General features: G+C 40.0%; 1 protein-coding gene across 2 annotated transcripts in view; it reads left to right on the top strand.

Moving 5' to 3' along the window:
* The first annotated feature begins 15,611 nt into the window (after positions 1 to 15,611).
* PIK3C3 (phosphatidylinositol 3-kinase catalytic subunit type 3) overlaps positions 15,612 to 18,194 on the top strand; it is a 157,570-nt gene continuing 154,987 nt past the window's right edge. For both annotated transcript variants that reach the window (XM_061131258.1, XM_061131257.1), the window contains exon 1: positions 15,612 to 15,769. In XM_061131258.1, the coding sequence (XP_060987241.1) occupies positions 15,702 to 15,769 (68 nt within the window). In that variant the 5' untranslated portion in view covers positions 15,612 to 15,701. The remainder of the gene's footprint in view (positions 15,770 to 18,194) is intronic.

Here is an 18,194-nt window from a genome sequence, read left to right as displayed (position 1 = left end):
GCGTTCAGCTTTCCTTATAGTCCAATTCTCACATCCGTACATGACTACTGGAAAAACCATAGCTTTGACTAGACGGACCCTTGTTGGCAAAGTAATGTCTCTTTTTTAATATGCTGTCTAGGTTGGTCATAACTTTTCTTCCAAGGAGCAAGCGTCTTATAATTTCCTGGTTGCAGTCACAGTCTGCAGTGATTTTGGAACCCAGAAAAATAAAGTCTGTCACTATTTCCATTGTTTCCCCCTCTATTTGCCATGAAGTGATGGGACCAGATGCCATGATCTTAGTTTTCTGAATGTTGAGTTTTAAGCCAACTTTTTCACTCTCCTCTTTCACGTTCATCAAGAGGCTCTGTGCAAAACAGTCAGACATGACTTAATGACTAAACAACAACATCGAGCAACCATGCACTTCCAGGAATCATGGTAAGTAATTTTACATAGATAAAAAACAGACTTTTAAAGAAATGAAATAATTCATCCAGAGTCAGGAACTAGTCTAGCCCCAGGAGCTAAGCTCTTGACAAGCAATAAAGCCTCACTCATTTGTTGAGTAAACATAGGAGGCTCTCTACCTCTCTCCCCATTGTGATAACTGTGAGTATAGATAGCTGATATTTTTAATTTTTAATTTAGAAATTAGAAAAATCTATCTTTCCACTACCATCAAAACACTATTCAGCACTTATATAACCTTAGAAATGTTTCCTGCCTTCTAGAAAGTTAGAATCCAGGCCAACTGCATCATAGGAGGCATGGACACATAAAGGGTATACAGCATGAGAATAAAGCACTATTCTATACATTAATAAACCATTATATACTACTCAAAGAGCTTTAATTTTCAAGTTATACTTGCAACTAGAGCAGGAACATCTGATATATATACATAGATTAATATATGTGTATATATACTTCTGCAGTTATATACACTTATGTATATATGGCTTCCCTGGTGGCTTCCCGCCTGCCTACAATGCAGGAGACGCGAGTTCGATCCCTGGGTCAGGAAGATCCCCTGGAGGAGGGCATGGCAGCCTACTCTAGTACTCTTGCCTAGAGAATCCCATGGATGGAGGAGGCTGGCAAGCTGCAGTCCATAGGGTCGCAGAGAGTCAGACAGGACTGAAACGACTAAGTGGTGGCCGCATATATGTATGTAGGTATACACAGGTTTCCTCTGCTCTCCAAAAGTAGAGCATGTCTATAAAACCTTTTGTAAACAGCAATGGTATAGATGAAAGAAGCCATTAGCTTAGGACACATCTTGCTAACAGATGCACAAAATAAATCAGGAAAAAGTGCCGATGCTCACAAACACAGCTCAAAGATATGCCGTTTTGATGGAGAGATGCTGAGCATCTTGGCAGCAAAGCAGCTTGGTGGTGCCCCTCTTGCTGCTCTGGGTGGGAGCTGCTTCTATAGTAGCTAGTTGAAGAACAAATGCTGGACACTAGCTATTTCCATTTTCCCCCCATTTTTTGCAAAAGCAAAAACCCTCTTCAAAGTTCTTTTGGTTATTGAAAATAAGTACTAATGTAGGTTTTTCATTAAAAACGAAGTTGCCTAAGCAAACTTTGGAAAAGCAGGGAATACCTGTACGTACACATGTGTGTATACATATATACACACGTGACAAGGGTCATTATTGAGGGGTGACCCCTAGATAAGTAACCACCTCTCAATTTCTCTGATCTCTCCACTGTAAAATGGGTTGCTGTGGGAATTAAATGAGATTAAAGCATTAACATTTCTTTGAATACAGTCTGTACCTTCTCGATCATTTTACAGACTATGACAGTGAGGGAACAGTCTCTCTGCTGTTAAAGTTAGCAGTCAGGTGAGCTGAACACCCATAGTAAGTTTCCCCAGGACCACCTGGACCTAATTCTGAACAGTTCAGGACCATTCCAGGCGCATGAAAGTGAAAACGTCGCTCAGTCATGTCCAACTCTTTGCGACCCCATGGACTATACAGTCCATGGAATTCTCCAGGCCAGACTACTGGAGTGGGTAGCCTTTCCCTTCACCAGGGTATCTTCTCAACCCAGGAATCGAACCCAGGTTGCCCACATTGCAGGCGGATTCTTTACCAGTTGAACCACAAGGGAAGGCCAAGAATACTAAAGTGGGTAGCCTCTCCTTTCTCCAGGGGATCTTCCCAACCCAGGAATCAAAATGGGGTCTCCTGCATTGCAGGCAGATTCTTTACTAGCTGAGCTATCAGGGAAGACCATAGTGCCTTACATTCAAGTTGCCCCTCCCACCAGAAATCCAAATCATCCTTCACCTGAATTCTCATTCCCGTTTGGCCACACTATCCCTAATCTGACTCAGTTCCATCTCTTCTTCTCTGAATCCTTTCTCTGGGCTTCTGGAACTGTCTTCTATGATCAGACGATTTCTGTCTCATTTCTGACAAATTCCTTCTGACTATTTCTGACTATTCTCCTTTTCAAGTGGAAGTTGTTGTTTCTTTTTTCCTCTTACATACCACCTACTTCAGTACCAGGAGGTGGATCAGATATACTCTTGATCCCTCCTGCTGCCTCCGATCATTCCTCCGTCATCCCCCTTCAAACAGAGACGGCACAGTAAGCACAGGGCCTAAAGTCTGCGTTGCTTTTAGAGAACTGGGGAAATATTTTTACTTCTTTTTAAATCAGAAGGAAAAGGTCAATATAGTCTAGCGTGGATTACATTTAGCTTTTATTAACATAGTTATAAAATGTACTTTTTAGTATTTTTCATGAAGGAAGGAGCTAAATATGTGTATGGCCCTGGAAAGCAAATGACCTGGCTCTGCTATAAACTCCTAGCTCTTTTCAAGTTCCTGCCATGAGGGTCTATCACCTCTACTCCCCTACTTGTCCACTTAAGGGCCAGGGATCCGCTCTTATTTATTGAGGACCTGAGCTCCCATCTACTACTCTCCTCTCCATCCAGACTCCAATATCCAAGATTGGCCCAACCAAATGCTGAGGCATTAATGCAAGAAGCCACACTAGATTCATCTTGATCAGCCTCCCCACTAGATTGGAGAAGGAAAGTGTGTTTGGGTAGGTGCAGGGATGAAGAAAGAAAAGATTCAGCCCTTAGGGGCTGGAAAACTCTAAGTCTTTCCTATTTGGTCCAACTCGTCTCAGACTTTGGGTAAGGATTGAATCTGCTAGTAGAGGTCCTTGGCAGGACTGATGAGTGCTGAGGATGGCAGAAGGAGGGATGGCAGTGCAGGCTGAGGATAGTGTTTAAGCCACGCATTCCAGGAAACAAACCCACTCAGAAGGACAATGCAGATGGTGGAGTGCAGGTTATTATACCAGCGGGCCCAAGGCAGAGTCTCCTCTTCACCAAGGACCCCAACCAATTTTTGCAAAAACCTTATATACCCTAAGTGTATGTGCTCAAACCCACCTCCCCAAATTCTCTGAAACTAGTCTGAACAAAGGAAAAGAAAGATAAAATCAAAGTTAACCCTTGATTAGTATGCCTTAAACCCATGATTCGTATGCCTTAAGTCTAGGTAGTCAACAGTGGACAGTTATCAATAGGCCTATGGTTATACCCCAGTAAGCATAATAGAATTTATGATTCTATTTGGTTACACAGATAATTAGGGTACTCTTTTAGGTGAGGGAGAGTCTAGGTACGAGCCCTGGGGCTGTTCCATCTGGGGGGCCTGGTTTTCCAGTTGGTACGTCGTTTCCATAGATACTGGGCATAGAGCTCAAAGTCCACAGTCCAGTGCAAGATGGAGTCCTGCTTTCAAGATGGAGCCTGTTCTGTCTGTTTCCTCCTTCAGATAATACAACCATTTGGGGTTCTTTACCAATATTCTCTTCTCTCTGTAGCCTCAGCTTCTCCCGTTTGCTGGGCTGGGCTGGGTGAGCCAAGCGACCAATGTCAGGAGGGTGTGCTCAGGGCCACTGCTGCTAAGTCCCTTCTTGTGCTCCAGCCCAGGATCAGCAGATCACATGCCTGTCCCTCTGAGTGCCCGTGTCCTAAAGCTACCATGTGAATTTTTAAGGTACTTCAAAGCCCCCTGCAGGGAAAGCAAATGCTCTTCACAATGGAGGGCGAAAAAAACTGAATCCTTATTTCCCCTGAAGCTTCCTAAATTCTTGAAGTGCAAAGTAGAGAGAAAAGCTCAATGTATGTGCAGAGGGCTCTTCAGGCTGTAACAGCCAGTCTGAGCGTGGCAGGCAGCGCTCATTAGGCAGGCTCCGGAGAAAGCCTCTTCTTCAAAAGGCAGGTGGCGAGGTAGCAGCTGATGGGGCAGCTGTGTTTGTTTAGTTCTGGCTTGGTGCTGGGACTGCTCCGTGGGGAAGGACAATCGCCTGGGGTCAAAGAATGACCTTGCCTCAGGCATCTCTTTCTCCTTCTCTTTCTCTCTCTTTGTTAAAATACAGATTTACATCAGGAAGCAGCCCAGCTTCATAAAGATGGAGACTACCTCCATGCAGATATAATCTCTGATTGATGGGGTTGGTGGGGATGGGGTGGGAGGAGGGGAGGAAAAGACTAAAGAGTTTATGAATTCACTCTAAGATTCACATCTCATCAGCCGCCCTGCCAGCCTCCTTAGGCATAGAATTGGGCAAGGCAGAGAACAGCAGTATGTGTGTGTGTGTGTGTGTGTGTGTGTGTGTTGATGTTTTGCTTGCTTCCCCTTTTTTAGAAACCTCTGGTTACTCATTGAACAACCTACTGCACTTTCAGAATGTAACCTTACTACCCCTTCTTACATAAGGCAAGATATAAATAAAGATTCTTGCTTTTCTTCTTTTAATCACCATTAATCCCTGCAGACACCAGCAAAGCTGAATTTATTGGATCACTTTTAAAGAAACGTTTATCTAAGTTGCTTCTAGTGGAATGTTTCACCATTATTTAGTTTACTATTTGTCTCAGTATTTAAAATATTAATGTATTAATTACAAATGGAAATTTGCAAGTACTCACTGTCACCTAGAAACAAATACTCAAAAGATAATCCATTTAACATCAATACTTTTTTTTTCCTTTTCCTTTTGGAGTGTCAAGATCTGTCTGGCAGTATTCTGGGAACTTTGATGAATATAAGAAAATGTTATGGTCCATCTTATCAATGTGGGATTAAAAAGCAAACGGGTAAAACAATAACAAAGAAAACAGCATGCTGGTTACCTCCCCCATTTAACATGAAAATCATCTGATTCAAATGAAATCAAAGAGGATGAAGTCTTTTTCCTTTTGCTCTGAGATTTGTGACGCTATGAAACAAAAATCAACAAACCATAGAAAGATTCTAAGTCATGCAGAACTATTTAAATCAGTGTAAGAAAACTTGCATTTTAAAAGGATGCCTTCTGTAGAAAGAGGAATCTATCGCTTCTTTACATTGCACTGAAATACACTTTAATAATCCTAAAGTCAGCTGGGAACACACATGCTAATATATATATCATCAAATGTTCATGGAAGTTATTTAGCTTCTTGCATCAACTATCTTTAAAGAAAATAGCATGTTGTATAATTTTGTCTTCAGAATTTTTCTCTTTCTTCATATAATTTTGAATTCTTTTCACCGTGCATGTGTCCATGCTAAGTCACTTCAGTCGTGTCCGACTCTCTGCAACCCCATGGACTGTAACCTACCAGACTCCTCTGCCCATGAAGAATTCTCCAGGCAAGGATACTTGAGTGGGTTGCCATTTCCTCCTCTAGGGGATCTTTCCCACCCATGGATGGAAACTGTGTCTCCTGTGATGGTAGGCAGGTCATTACCACTAGCACCACCTAGGAAGCTCTCTTTTCAATTTTCATCTATAAAAATAAATTTAATTATAAATAGTTAAAATGAACAAGAAGTTTAAAATTTTTAACCAGAAGATTATAGTGCAGAGAGACGTCAGCCCTCTTACAGTGTCCCAACAGTGTTGGATGCAAAAACTATAGATGAAACTCCAGCTATGGAATGGGAAGACAGAAGCCGAATAGAGTTGACATGGGCACTAAGTTTGAAGAGGAAATAATAATTTCACTGAATGTATAAGTTGTCTATTAAATTCTAGATTTCATTCCAGTTTCAGGACTATTTGGAGCCACTTAGAATCTGAGAAGGAAATTACTTTTATTCAGACTATTACAATAGGGAGAATATCCCAAGTCCACAGGTTAGTAATTATTACTAGGTCCTGGGTCTTCCTGTCGCTCATTCTCTTTCATTACCTTTACTGTTGTTACTGATTGAATTGTGTTCTCTCAAAATTCTTACATTTAAATGCTAACCCCTAGTAACTTCAAATTTGGAAATAGAGTTTGCAGATATAATTAGTTAAAATGAGATCATACTGAAGTATGATCCGAATTATTGAATTAAGTAAAACTGGTGTCTTTATAAAAAGAGAAAATCTGGACACACATATGTGTACAGGGAGAGCACTTTGTGAAGATGAAGCAGAGTTCAGGGTGACACTTCCTGAGCTGAGGGGCACAGAAGGTTGCCAGCAAAGCACCAGAAGTAGGGGAGAGATGTGAAACAGATTCTCCCCCAAAGGCCCCAGAAGGAACCAACCTTGCCAAAAAGTTGATCTTGGACTTCTAGCTTCCAGAATTATAAGACCAAAAAATGTCTATTTTTTATTGTACCTGGTTTATGGTACTGTTACGGCAGATCTTGCAAACTAATATATTTCCTTCCTACTGTGATCTGTGCTTCTTTCAAGTCACCTTGTTTTTTTCTGAGAAAACACAGGATGTTTTCTCTGCACAGAGCACTTTTATTCTTTCCTTCCTATCTATATTTCTTCCTAGTCACCTAGGCAATCTCTACTCATTCTTCAGATCTCTGCTTCATCCTTTCTTCCTTTGCAAAGTCTTCTTTGTCCCATCTGCCCCCTCCCCAAATGTAGAAACACACTATATCACCTTTCAGACCTATCATAAACAATGAGTCAATTCTGATTATTTGTGGTAGTTATGTTCTATAAAGTAGTCATGAACACTGAATTAGTGAATACTGAGCCATTGCCCCTAGGGGAAATACAGGTTTAGGTTCCTGTAAGCCACTGGTCACATTTTCATTAATCAGCACAAAATCTCTTTTTATGTGTGTTTCTGTTTAAAGGCACCTTATTTAATATATATTATTGATTCACTAACGTTGAAGTCATGACCAACAGCCTTGTAACTCATGCCTGAGTGGAACTTCAAACATTTTCTCCATAAGGTACATCACAACCAATTTACATTTAGGAACATATGACAGCACTTCAGCCCTACATTTGGGGGCCGTTTCTAATTTCTTTTTGGCCATGCTGCATGGTGTGTGGGAACTTAGTTCCCCGAACAGGGACCAAGCTCCTGCAATGGAAGCACTGAGTCTTAACCACTGGGCTGCCAGGGAAGTCCCTAGGGCCTATATTTAACAGCAACCTCACCAATAAAAAGTACAAACACACAAAACAATGTGACACTAAGTAGACTGCAAAAATTACACTTTACAATGTGAGAGCTGGAGGTGGAGCGCTGCTTTGTTTGACCTCAGCAGGGAATGTGTACTCCAGATGACTTAGAGGTTCCCCAATCTTCATGTTTGTGAACAACCATGAAAGTGCCATAAGCATTAATTTGGGAGATACAGATAAATTTTAGTGAGTAGGTAAATCTGTAAGTATAGACTGGCAACAATGAGGATTAACTGTACTTGTTGAGCTTTCTGCCTTCCCTATGAGACTGTACCTTGGGGACAGCAGAGGCAATACCTACATATATCTACTTGATCTCCAGTGCTAGCCCTGGATGGATAGCCAACGCTCAGTAAATATCTGTTGACTGAGAGAATGACATATGAGAATGACACAATATATAATACGAGTTTGTTACTCCTCTGCTCAAAACCCTTAATGCCTAATCACACCTGGTGGAATAAAAATCAGGTCTCCTGACTAGCTAGGGCTGCTTTATCTTTCAGATTCTTCCTTCAGCCTCCTTCTGGTATGTTATGTTCTACTGCTTCCCAAGATGGGCACTCTGCCAACTACAGCCTCCTTGCAACCTGTGTTTCCCCACCTACTTGTTGCTTATGCTATATCTTCTCCCTAAAAACTCACCTCTTACACGTGCACCCCAATGTTCATCGCAGCACTGTTTATAATAGCCAGGACATGGAAGCAACCTAGATGCCCATCAGCAGACGAATGGATAAGGAAGATATGGTACATATACACCATGGAATATTACTCAGCCATTAAAAAGAATTCATTTGAATCAGTTCTAATGAGATGGATGAAACTGGAACCCATTATACAGAGTGAAGTAAGCCAGAAAGATAAAGACCAATACAGCATACTAATGCATATATATGGAATTTAGAAAGATGGTAACGATAACCCTATATGCAAAACAGAAAAAGAGACACAGATGTACAGAACAGACTTTTGGACTCTGTGGGAGAAGGCGAAGGTGGGATATTTAGAGAGAACAGCATCAAAACATGTATACTATCAAGGGTAAAACAGATCACCAGCCCAGGTTGGATGCATGAGACAAGTGCTCAGGGCTGGTGCACTGGGAAGACCCAGAGGGATCGAGTGGAGAGGGAGGTGGGAGTGGGGATCAGGATGGGGAACACATGTAAAGCCATGGCTGATTCATGTCAATGTATGGCAAAAACCACTACAATATTGTAAAGTAATTAGCCTCCAAGTAATAAAAATAAATGGAAAATAAAAAGACAAAAAAAAAAAAAAAGACCAAAAAAAAAAAAAAAGTCACCTCTTCCTTCTGTGAAATAAAATTCATATTTTACGGCAAGACAAGAAAAAAATTAATCATAAAATAATTTCTTTGGCCCTCTCTTTTTCCCTCTACTGTGTGCTGCATGTCAGTGTTCCAATATTTATTAATTCAGTGCACTGTGATTTTATAGATTGTAAATACCATGTGCAACAACAATCAATTCTACCACTACTGGGCAAAGATAAAGGTAAAATCTGAATACAGAATAAGAGAAAAGATATTCAGAGTTAATATGTTCAAATAAACATTGAGAGACAAACAGAAAATAAGTTCACAAAACAACTAAAATTTAACTCCAATTTTAAACAGATCATGAGGTTCTAGAAAGCCTCCCTTTCCTCTTAATGCCTCTGAAGAACCCTGGTATAGAATATCACTTCTGTGTTGTTTTGCCTGTTGACTTGCAAACTTGAGAGCTTCTAAGTATAATCTGAAACTGGCTCCATATGCAGAGGGCAATGAGAGACCAAAGAAAGGCAACTCTTGGTAGATGGTGCTGTTTATATGAAGGAAACTTACCCAGGAGTGGGTTCGGTCCACTCAACAGCATCTTAAGAGTTTATAGAGAGGCCTTAATGGGGTTCAGTCATGCACACATCCAATGTGGTCTCAATAACAGGTTGCTCTTTCAACTCTCCATCCTTAAACACAACTTCCACTGTGGGAACTATGGGCAGAGCATGCATTCCAAGGACAGTGGAGGGATGAAGAGCTTCTGATTCTCCAAGTCCAGCTTGAGGATTGGCCAGTGGTCAAGTCCTCGCCTAACCTCCTCCAATAGTCTTTAAGACAGAAAGAGGGACAACATTTCACCTTTGTCCTGCATGTAGAGTAGGTTTCTCTGATAAGAAGAAAGTCTAAGTGTTTTAGTTCTCACATTCTCTTCTTTAGTCTTTCTCTGTCTATTCCCTCATCAAATCACATCACTAGCCTAAGCATTCCTCTCTGAAAAGATTATTAGCTTTCATAACTCTCAAACTAATGCACAGCTCAAACCCAAGCAGACTCTCAAGTGAACAATTCTCCTTTTCCTTCCTCTTTTTCATTCTTTTCTTTCCTTTTCTCCTTTCTGTCTTTTTAAGGTCTCTGCCATTCTTTCCCTGTGCATTTAAAGAATCTGGGTAGGTGGCAAAGTGACTTAAAAGAATCCAGGGATCTTGAGGAGTTACTTGTGTCACTAATGACTGTCTATGGACTCAGGCTCTGATTGCTTTTCTTCTTTTTATCTCAGAGAATCAAGTCTGATTCACAGGCCAACAACCTTTCTGGGATTAAATATTCATGCACAAACACAAATGCATACAATCAAAGCAATGAGAAGTGTCAAAAGTAACAGCAGCATTCTCTGTCCTTCAAAGCATACAGAATCAAAAAGAAAGATTGAACATAGAGCAGAATTACAGGTCAAACATAATGTAGACTGAGGTTGCGCTCATAGTAATGGGTTTTCTAAAAACAATGGGTTCTTGGAGATGCCTGAAGTCATTATCATTCCACTGTTTTGTATAGAACAAATGAAATAAAACTCTTTTTGTCTTATGATATTAGAAGACAGGTTGCACAATGACATAGGAAACACACACTGAGGGATGATGTCAGGGGTGACCCACATGCAGACAAGGAACACTGTTCTCTGGGGAGATTGGAGAGGCCAGTGTCTAGTACAATGCTTTCTGCAGTTCTTGGCACATTTTTAGGACTAAGTAAAAATTTGTTAAATTAATGGATGACCTGAAAAGATGCTGAGTGGGCCCAAGTTTCCTCCCTCCATGGAGTCAATCTGTAGTGAGTCAAGATGTTTACTGAGAGTATAATCTATAGAGAGGTGGAGGGAATCAATGGCAGTGCTAAATAACACCAAGGATGCTAAAGGGACTGCCATTAATAATTTTTTTCCTGTTACAAAAATTAAATTTAGGAATTATTCTGGACTATTCCTTCACAGTTTGGTAAAACTATCATGTGTTTTGAAGTCGAACACATCTGCTTCTGCCATTTATTAGCTATTAATTCTATATAAATCACCTAACTTACATTACAGTTACTTTTCTGTAAAATAGTATAACAGAACCTGCTTCACTATTTTGCTGAAATAAATACACTGATGTAATGTGCTGACAGATAATAGTTTTTCAAGTGCTAGGTTCTTTCCTACTTCTCTTATTCAATATCTGTTCTTTGCCAGGAACTAAAGTAGAGTACAGGGGTAAATAAAATTGACAGAAATCTTTTCCTTGGAGAACTTGTAGTCTAATGGAAGAGACAGCCATCAACTAAATAATTATTATAAAGACTATTGAAAATATTATGGAAGAAGAATACAGGAGGAATGGATTTTTGAGTGAGATGACTCACTCTAGTGTTGGGAGGAAAGGTGGGGTCAGAGGAGGCTTCTCAGAGGTAGCAATCTCAGGCCTGCAGTACATATATCTAATCTGTTTGTTTGTTTGTTTGTTTTTATGGCAAGGGTAGGGGAGGAAAATGGAGACTCTTTTGGGGTCTCGAACATGTTATAAAAGCCCAGAGCCCATGGGGCTTACAGTTTTAAAAATCCCTAAAAATCTTAAATCAAGAGATTATAAGTAACAGCAGATAGTTCTCACAGTTTTAAAGCTCTTCTTTCCAAGGTCTAGAGATCACTCCTCTTATTGAATGAGGGGGTTGAAGAGGCACAAAGAGTTTAGCCCAGAAGCATGTTCCTTGGGAGGGTCCTGATCATGCTTTCTGGGGGAAATATGACCCCATTCTTCTTTTACAACTGCGATTTTTGACAACAATATTATTCAACTATCAGAATTTTTTTCCCCCTCATGACACTTAAAGGAGCTTTAATTACAGAGTAGAAGGAGCACATACACAGAGTATGCTTTTACTGTTTTTCAGAAAATGCATTCTTTTGATCTGTTCTATTTAGTAGCTGATAGAAATTACTTTTTTCAATGGAATCACCCAAACTTTGAAGGTTCCTATAACAAGATCACTAGGAGACAGTCTCAAGTTCACCTTTTTCAACGTTGTCACTTGACAAATGGCTATAAGTCTTGGCTTATGATGTAGGATTTTTCAAGTTTCCTGACAATGTTGTCTGCGCCATCATGCGATTAGGTTCTAAAAATACCTAGAGTTACTAGAAAACTCGTAAAGACAATTTTTAATTGAAAAAAAGCAGTTTTGAGATTATTTTAATCTCATAATATCACAGTTATTTTATCTTGATGGAAGGCTAATAATAGATGGTAAATATTTTAAGCTTTGAGTCAACTTTTTTATTACAAGCTAAAGAGAATGAACTGGGTGACAGAAACTGACAAAAATAAACCTGATAATAACTACATAAGTCCTGGGCAACTTGAGGGAACAGATTATTATCAACAAATTTCTCAACCAACATTAAAGTTTGTATTTTGAATAAACATTAAATTGAAAACAATATGGCAAAGGAAATAAAATAAAAACTGCAACTACAAAGATGAGTTAATTAAATTAAAATTGGATATGACACCAAATAGTCAATGAAGTAGCCTACCACATAAAGAAAACATTTATGCAAAAAGTTATTTTCCTACAGACATGCAGTAGTCTGTAAAACTGAGAATTTTTGCAATGCAAGAACTATGTTCTATAACTTTAAGTGTCTTATATTTATGAGTTGTAAAAGATCACATGGGAAAGAAGACTTCACTTCTTTCCTTTTAGAAAAAGATACCCAAGGCTTTCATTTTCCATGGTCTTGCTAACTGGAGTCTGATACTCACATCTACTAACCACATCTTCTTGATCTATGGTTGGTCCAGGAAAGACATTGCCAGTTTTGATTTCTGTGACTTTTCCAATGCTTCTGTGGCCTACCATTATCCTCTTCACTTGCATATTAGTTTTCCTTGTTGCATTATCGTCATTGACAATTACAGTACAGTCTTCTAAGATTCCCACATAATACATTTTTAATGTTTTTTTAAACAAATTTTTAAACATATTTTCTTGATTACTACCTTTAAAACATTAACATAAGTCTATCCTGGACCCTATGAATGAATATCTTAGAACTAAATATTGATATTTCATTTTTATGCCTTTATCTGTGGTGTTTCTGTAACTGTATTGGAACTTTAACTGTTATGAGCTAATGAGAAAAGAACAGATAGACTTAAGACAAAAAGAAAAAAAAAAGTACTTTTGGGGTCAAGTAAAGGCCAAATACCCTCATGGTACTTAGACTAATAAAGAGTTCATAGTTATTTGAATAGAAAAGGAGACAAGAAAATTGAATTGCCATATAAGGGCAGTATCAGTTCAGTTCAGTCCAGTTCAGTCACTCAGTAGTGTCCAACTCTTTGCGATCCCATGGACTGCAGCATGTCAGGCCTCCCTGTTCATCACCAACTCCCAGAGTTTACTCAAACTCATGTCCATTGAGTCGGTGATGCCATCCAACCATCTCATCCTCTGTCGTCCCCTTCTCCTCCTGCCCTCAATCTTTCCCAGCATCAGGGTCTTTTCAAATGAGTCAGTTCTATGCATCAGGTGGACAAAGGATTGGCAGTTCAGCTTCAGCATTAGTCCTTCCAATGAATATTCAAGACTGATTTCCTTTAGGATGGACTGGTTGGATCTCCTTGCAGTCCAAGGGACTCTCAAGAGTCTTCTCCAACACCACAGTTCAAAAGCATCAATTCTTCAGTGCTCAGCTTTCTTTATAGTCCAACTCTCACATCCATATGTGACTACTGGAAGAACCATAGCCTTGACTAGACAGACCTTTGTTGGCAAAGTAATGTCTCTGCTTTTTATACAGAGGTCTTGAATTTCAAAAAACCAGTTCTGTAAGAGTCATCAATTCCATATGCATGCTGTAGGCAATAGGTTTCAGCAAAAAGGCTATGTACTGCACTAAGGTTGTTAATTTGAAGTTTTTATATCTAATTTGTAAACTTGGTTTTTAAAATTTTATAAGAAATATATTTGTGTATATATGAAGTTTACACAAGTTTATACATTAAATAACATTGTAATAAAAGCAATTTAAGTCAGCAGAAAATTCAGTTCTTTACAAATTGTCAATATTTTATTCAAGTTTGAGCAACCTGTTTCACCTTAGACCTGGCATCCACCACTGGAATTATCCCATAGACAGGGGACTTGTAACTGTTTGTTTTATCATTGGGAGCTCTGTTGATTAGAAAGTTCAAGTTTCATTACTTTCTAAAATTACATTTCCTGTAAGTTTCAGCCATTGGTAGTAGTTATGTTATTACTTAGGAACAGGTCAAGTCTGCTTTTTGTTAGAACTGTACGTTATAAGAGACTAATTCATGTTTTTTCCTACTGTTACTTCCACAAATGTTTTTAAAAACTTACTTTGGACAAAACATTGTACATTAGTCTCTCTCTCTCTTTTTTTTTTTTTTTTTTACTTTCCAAGTTAAATGGCTACAGTCCTTTCAACCTTTCCTTGAAAACTTTTTCTTTTCCCCTAAATTATAATAACACACACACACTCTAGCATTGTCTCTCTTATAATATGACACCTAAAAATAAACACATAGATATTTCTATTCAATATCACTAACAATGAAGAAGTGAAGTGAAGTCGCTCAGTCGTGTCCGACTCTTTGCGACCCCATGGACAGTAGCCTACCAGGCTCCTCCGTCCCTGGGATTCTCCAGGCAAGAATACTGGAGTGGGTTGCCATTTCCTTCTTCAAGGAGATCTTCCCAACCCAGGGATGGAACCCAGGTCTCCCGCATTGCAGGCAGACGCTTTACCATCTGAGCCACCAGGGACGCTCATCACTAAAAATAATGAATAGCAATTATTACACTCAACAATATATCAAGCATCAAGTGGTTACTCAGTCATTTCTGACTCTTCGAGACCCCATGGACTGTAGCCCACCAGGTTCCTCTGTCCATGGAACTTCCCAGGCAAGAATACTGGAGTGGGTTGCCATTTCCTTCTCCAGGGGATTTTCTCAACACAGGGATCCAACTGGGTCTCCTGCATTGCAGGCGGATTCTTTACCATCTGACCCAACAGAGAAGTCCTTAGGCACCAAGGGACACATTGCTCTTGCCAAGAGCTTTGGTTCTAGTTGGAAGTGATTACAATTCCATTACAGTTTTACATACTAAAAATTACAGTTTTATATACTAAAAATAAATATTGTAGGAGTTTAGAGATCAGAATTCTGAGTCCTAGAGTTGTTACTGGATGTTTCTAGGTCCCAACAAGGGTTAGGTCTTCAAGCGTACATTGGGTCTGAGAACATCCAGCGGTAAACAAGCACACAAGCATTCTAATCAAAGTAGCGCACTTTATTTGTATGACCCAAACTGAAAGCCAAATTTCCTTGCTCTTTGCTTAGTCCTTTCTCCACTCTTTAGAACAGAAAGAGGAAACCTTTGCTTGAGAGAGCAAATACGTGATTAAACTACAGGCTTTCGAACGGCAACTGAAATTTACACTTGGGAAATCTCTAACCTTTTTGTTTATTCCTTGGTTAACCGTCAGGCAGTGAAAGTTGTTACACTTCTTTTTGAATTGAATTTCCTTTTGGTCTGACTTCAGAACAGATCAGAATCAAAAGACAGTTTCTTACTTTCTTAAAACAAAAAATCGAAAACAAAACCTCGGAAATACGAAACAATACAGGAAGTCTGGAATGTAACCAAGTACACTGCGTTTCCGGAATCCTGTTTGCCCTCAAGCAAGATGGCGGGTCCCTTTGCACATGCGCAGGAGGACGCTTGGGCGGGGCGGGGAGTTCCGCCGCAAGCGGTCGCGCTCCGGGCAGGGATTGGCGGCGTCGGGGCCGAGAGGCGGAACCGGAAGCGCCTGTGTGGTGCTGGTCTGCGAGTTCAGACCCAGCCTCTTCCTAGCGCCCTACTCTCGGCCTTAGGTGTACCTGTTACCCGGAGGTCCCATGGGGGAAGCGGAGAAGTTTCACTATGTCTATAGCTGTGACCTGGACATCAACGTGCAGCTTAAAATGTGAGAGAGTCTAGGGACGGGGACGGGGATTGCCGAGGCTGAGGCGGGGCGGCAGGGGCCTGCGGGTTGGGGAGAGAAGATGGTTATTAGCTTGAGGGTCGGCCCGGCCACGGCCGGAGGGTTGCAGCCGGGGCAGCGGAGGTGGACTGGAGGTCGGAGAGGGGCCGTGCGTACGGCCGAGGGCGCGATCTCGTGAGAGAGAAAGCGGTCGGAGTAAGTCCGTCAATTCCGCGGGGTTTGTTTTCCAGAAAGCGTTTTGCTATTCACCGCAGCCTTTTGTGGGATTATTACTGTCTCATATTACAGAGAAATCAAGTCTTGGTTAAATCGTCGTCCTGCCGTTATAAGTGGAAGATATTACTTTAAAACGGGACTGGAAGGTGGAATGGAGACTGAAGAAATTACGGAGAGGCAGATAAAGTAGCTAATTGGATATAGTACTAAAAACATGAGAGGTGAGAGAGGCTTAGATTGACTCTTAGGAACAGTCAGTTATTATTGTTCAGCTATTGAAGCTGGAAGTCAGTCAAAGGTGAGGAGGGTTCCGGTTGTAAAGGGATCAGAATATATGAGACGAGATCTTTGCAGGAAAGTCTTGAGGCATCACAGTTGAAGTCCAGGACATGACGTCTTGAGCCGACACTAGTGGAACCGAGATGGGGAACAGCTCGGACCAAGTTGGAAATTATGGCCATTAGCAGTCTCTTAGATACATTTTCACATGTGAAAACGATCATAAATTTTCACAAGTTATTAATCTAACATCATTCACCATATTTTAGTCAGTATTCAACAAATGTACCTCGGGCAAAAGGCTGCACACTTGTATTTTCTCAGTCGTTAGGTGCTCCCTTGAATGAGTGTTTCTGAAAGTTACTTACTTCAGACACTGATAAGTCCTTTACTTTTGATTTTGTGGTGGCAGTAAGAATAACATATCAACAACCAAACTGCACCTTTATAATGCTTGACACACCCATTTGAAGTAGTTTCTACAGATACAACAGTCGATGCTTATATAAGACCTGCGTTGCCATCATCTGGTAAAGGACTTTCCTTCAGTCCCATTCCTCTCAGTGTTTCTTGGGTATATTTTTTATTTGTTTGAAACTTTTGGACATTAAAAGGAAAAATGAAAAATTTTAAAGAAAACTGGTCCCTTATTAATAGATGCATTGAGTATTTTGAGGAAAAATAAAGCATAAATCAGAAGTTTGGCAAAATTTAGTCCTAACCACCTTTTATTTTCTGCGACTGATTTTGGGGAGGGCAGGAAGTATCAATTTAGGATCATAAAGAATAGTAAATTTTAAAATTATGTTTTCCCCAGGTCTTTTCATCTCTTTCTATCATTTTAATAATTTGCACTTTGATGTCCTGTTTCTCAGTGCCATAGTTGAATATCGAACTGCCCACAAGACATGGTCATTTGGGGTGTTCCAAAGCACTTTAGAAGTAACTTGTCCAAAAGGGAGGACATCTTTAGCCTGCCCTTTTAATGTTAATCTTCTCTCACTCTATTTTGGTGACAGTTAGCATTATCCACTGAATTGGTTAAGACAGAAAATGAGTCTTAAGGAGTCATACTGACCCCCTTCTCTCACCTATGTTTCATTATTCACAGGTTGCCTTGAATCTACCTGCTTAGTATCTTTGATCCATGCCCCCTGGAAAGCCCACTGCTCTATCCTTAATCTACCCTTTTCCTTTTAATTTTGATAGTCTTCCAATTGACCTTGCTTTCAATCCCATCTCTCCATTACATTCTTACACCACTCCTGCCAAAGTATCATAAACACAAATGTGATTATAGTACTCTAACTTCAGATTGTTCAATTAACAGGTTTTTGAGTGTTCATTTTGTTACAGGCACTGCACTGAATGTGGTGGCTACTTTTTAGCTTCATTGTCTGCCTACACTTGATTCTCATCCCTAGCTTCTTCTCTGCATGAGCTTTATGCTTTAGCTGTACCAACTTGTAGTTGCCCAGACACACAATCTTACCTTTTTGCCTTTATATGCTATACTTTAATTCTGGGATGACATCCTTCCTGTAGCTCTTCATCTCCCTTGTATTGTTCAGGCTCATTTCAGGCATCTATCTGGGTGATGAGCCCCTGCCTCCAAGGTGTTCCTGAGACCTTTAGATGTTATTTTTCTGTAATGGGAAAAATACTGGCTTTGGCATCCTCTGTCCTGGTTTTTATTGTCTGCTCTGTTACTTACTTTGTGGTCTTCAATAATAAATTTGATTTCTGAGTCTCTGTTTCATGATTTATAAAATGGTAAGATGGTGGAAAGTAAGTAAGAAAATGTCTATAAAATGCCTGGCACAATATATGATGTAATCTTGATTTCCAAGCAATGTTCCTATCTCTTTTATAATCTTATGCATGTTTTTTTTATGACTTAAAGCACTGTTAT

Source organism: Dama dama, chromosome 27 (assembly GCF_033118175.1).
Source record: "Dama dama isolate Ldn47 chromosome 27, ASM3311817v1, whole genome shotgun sequence".
Taxonomy (NCBI): domain Eukaryota; kingdom Metazoa; phylum Chordata; class Mammalia; order Artiodactyla; family Cervidae; genus Dama; species Dama dama.
This window is presented reverse-complemented; position numbering and strand designations above follow the sequence as displayed.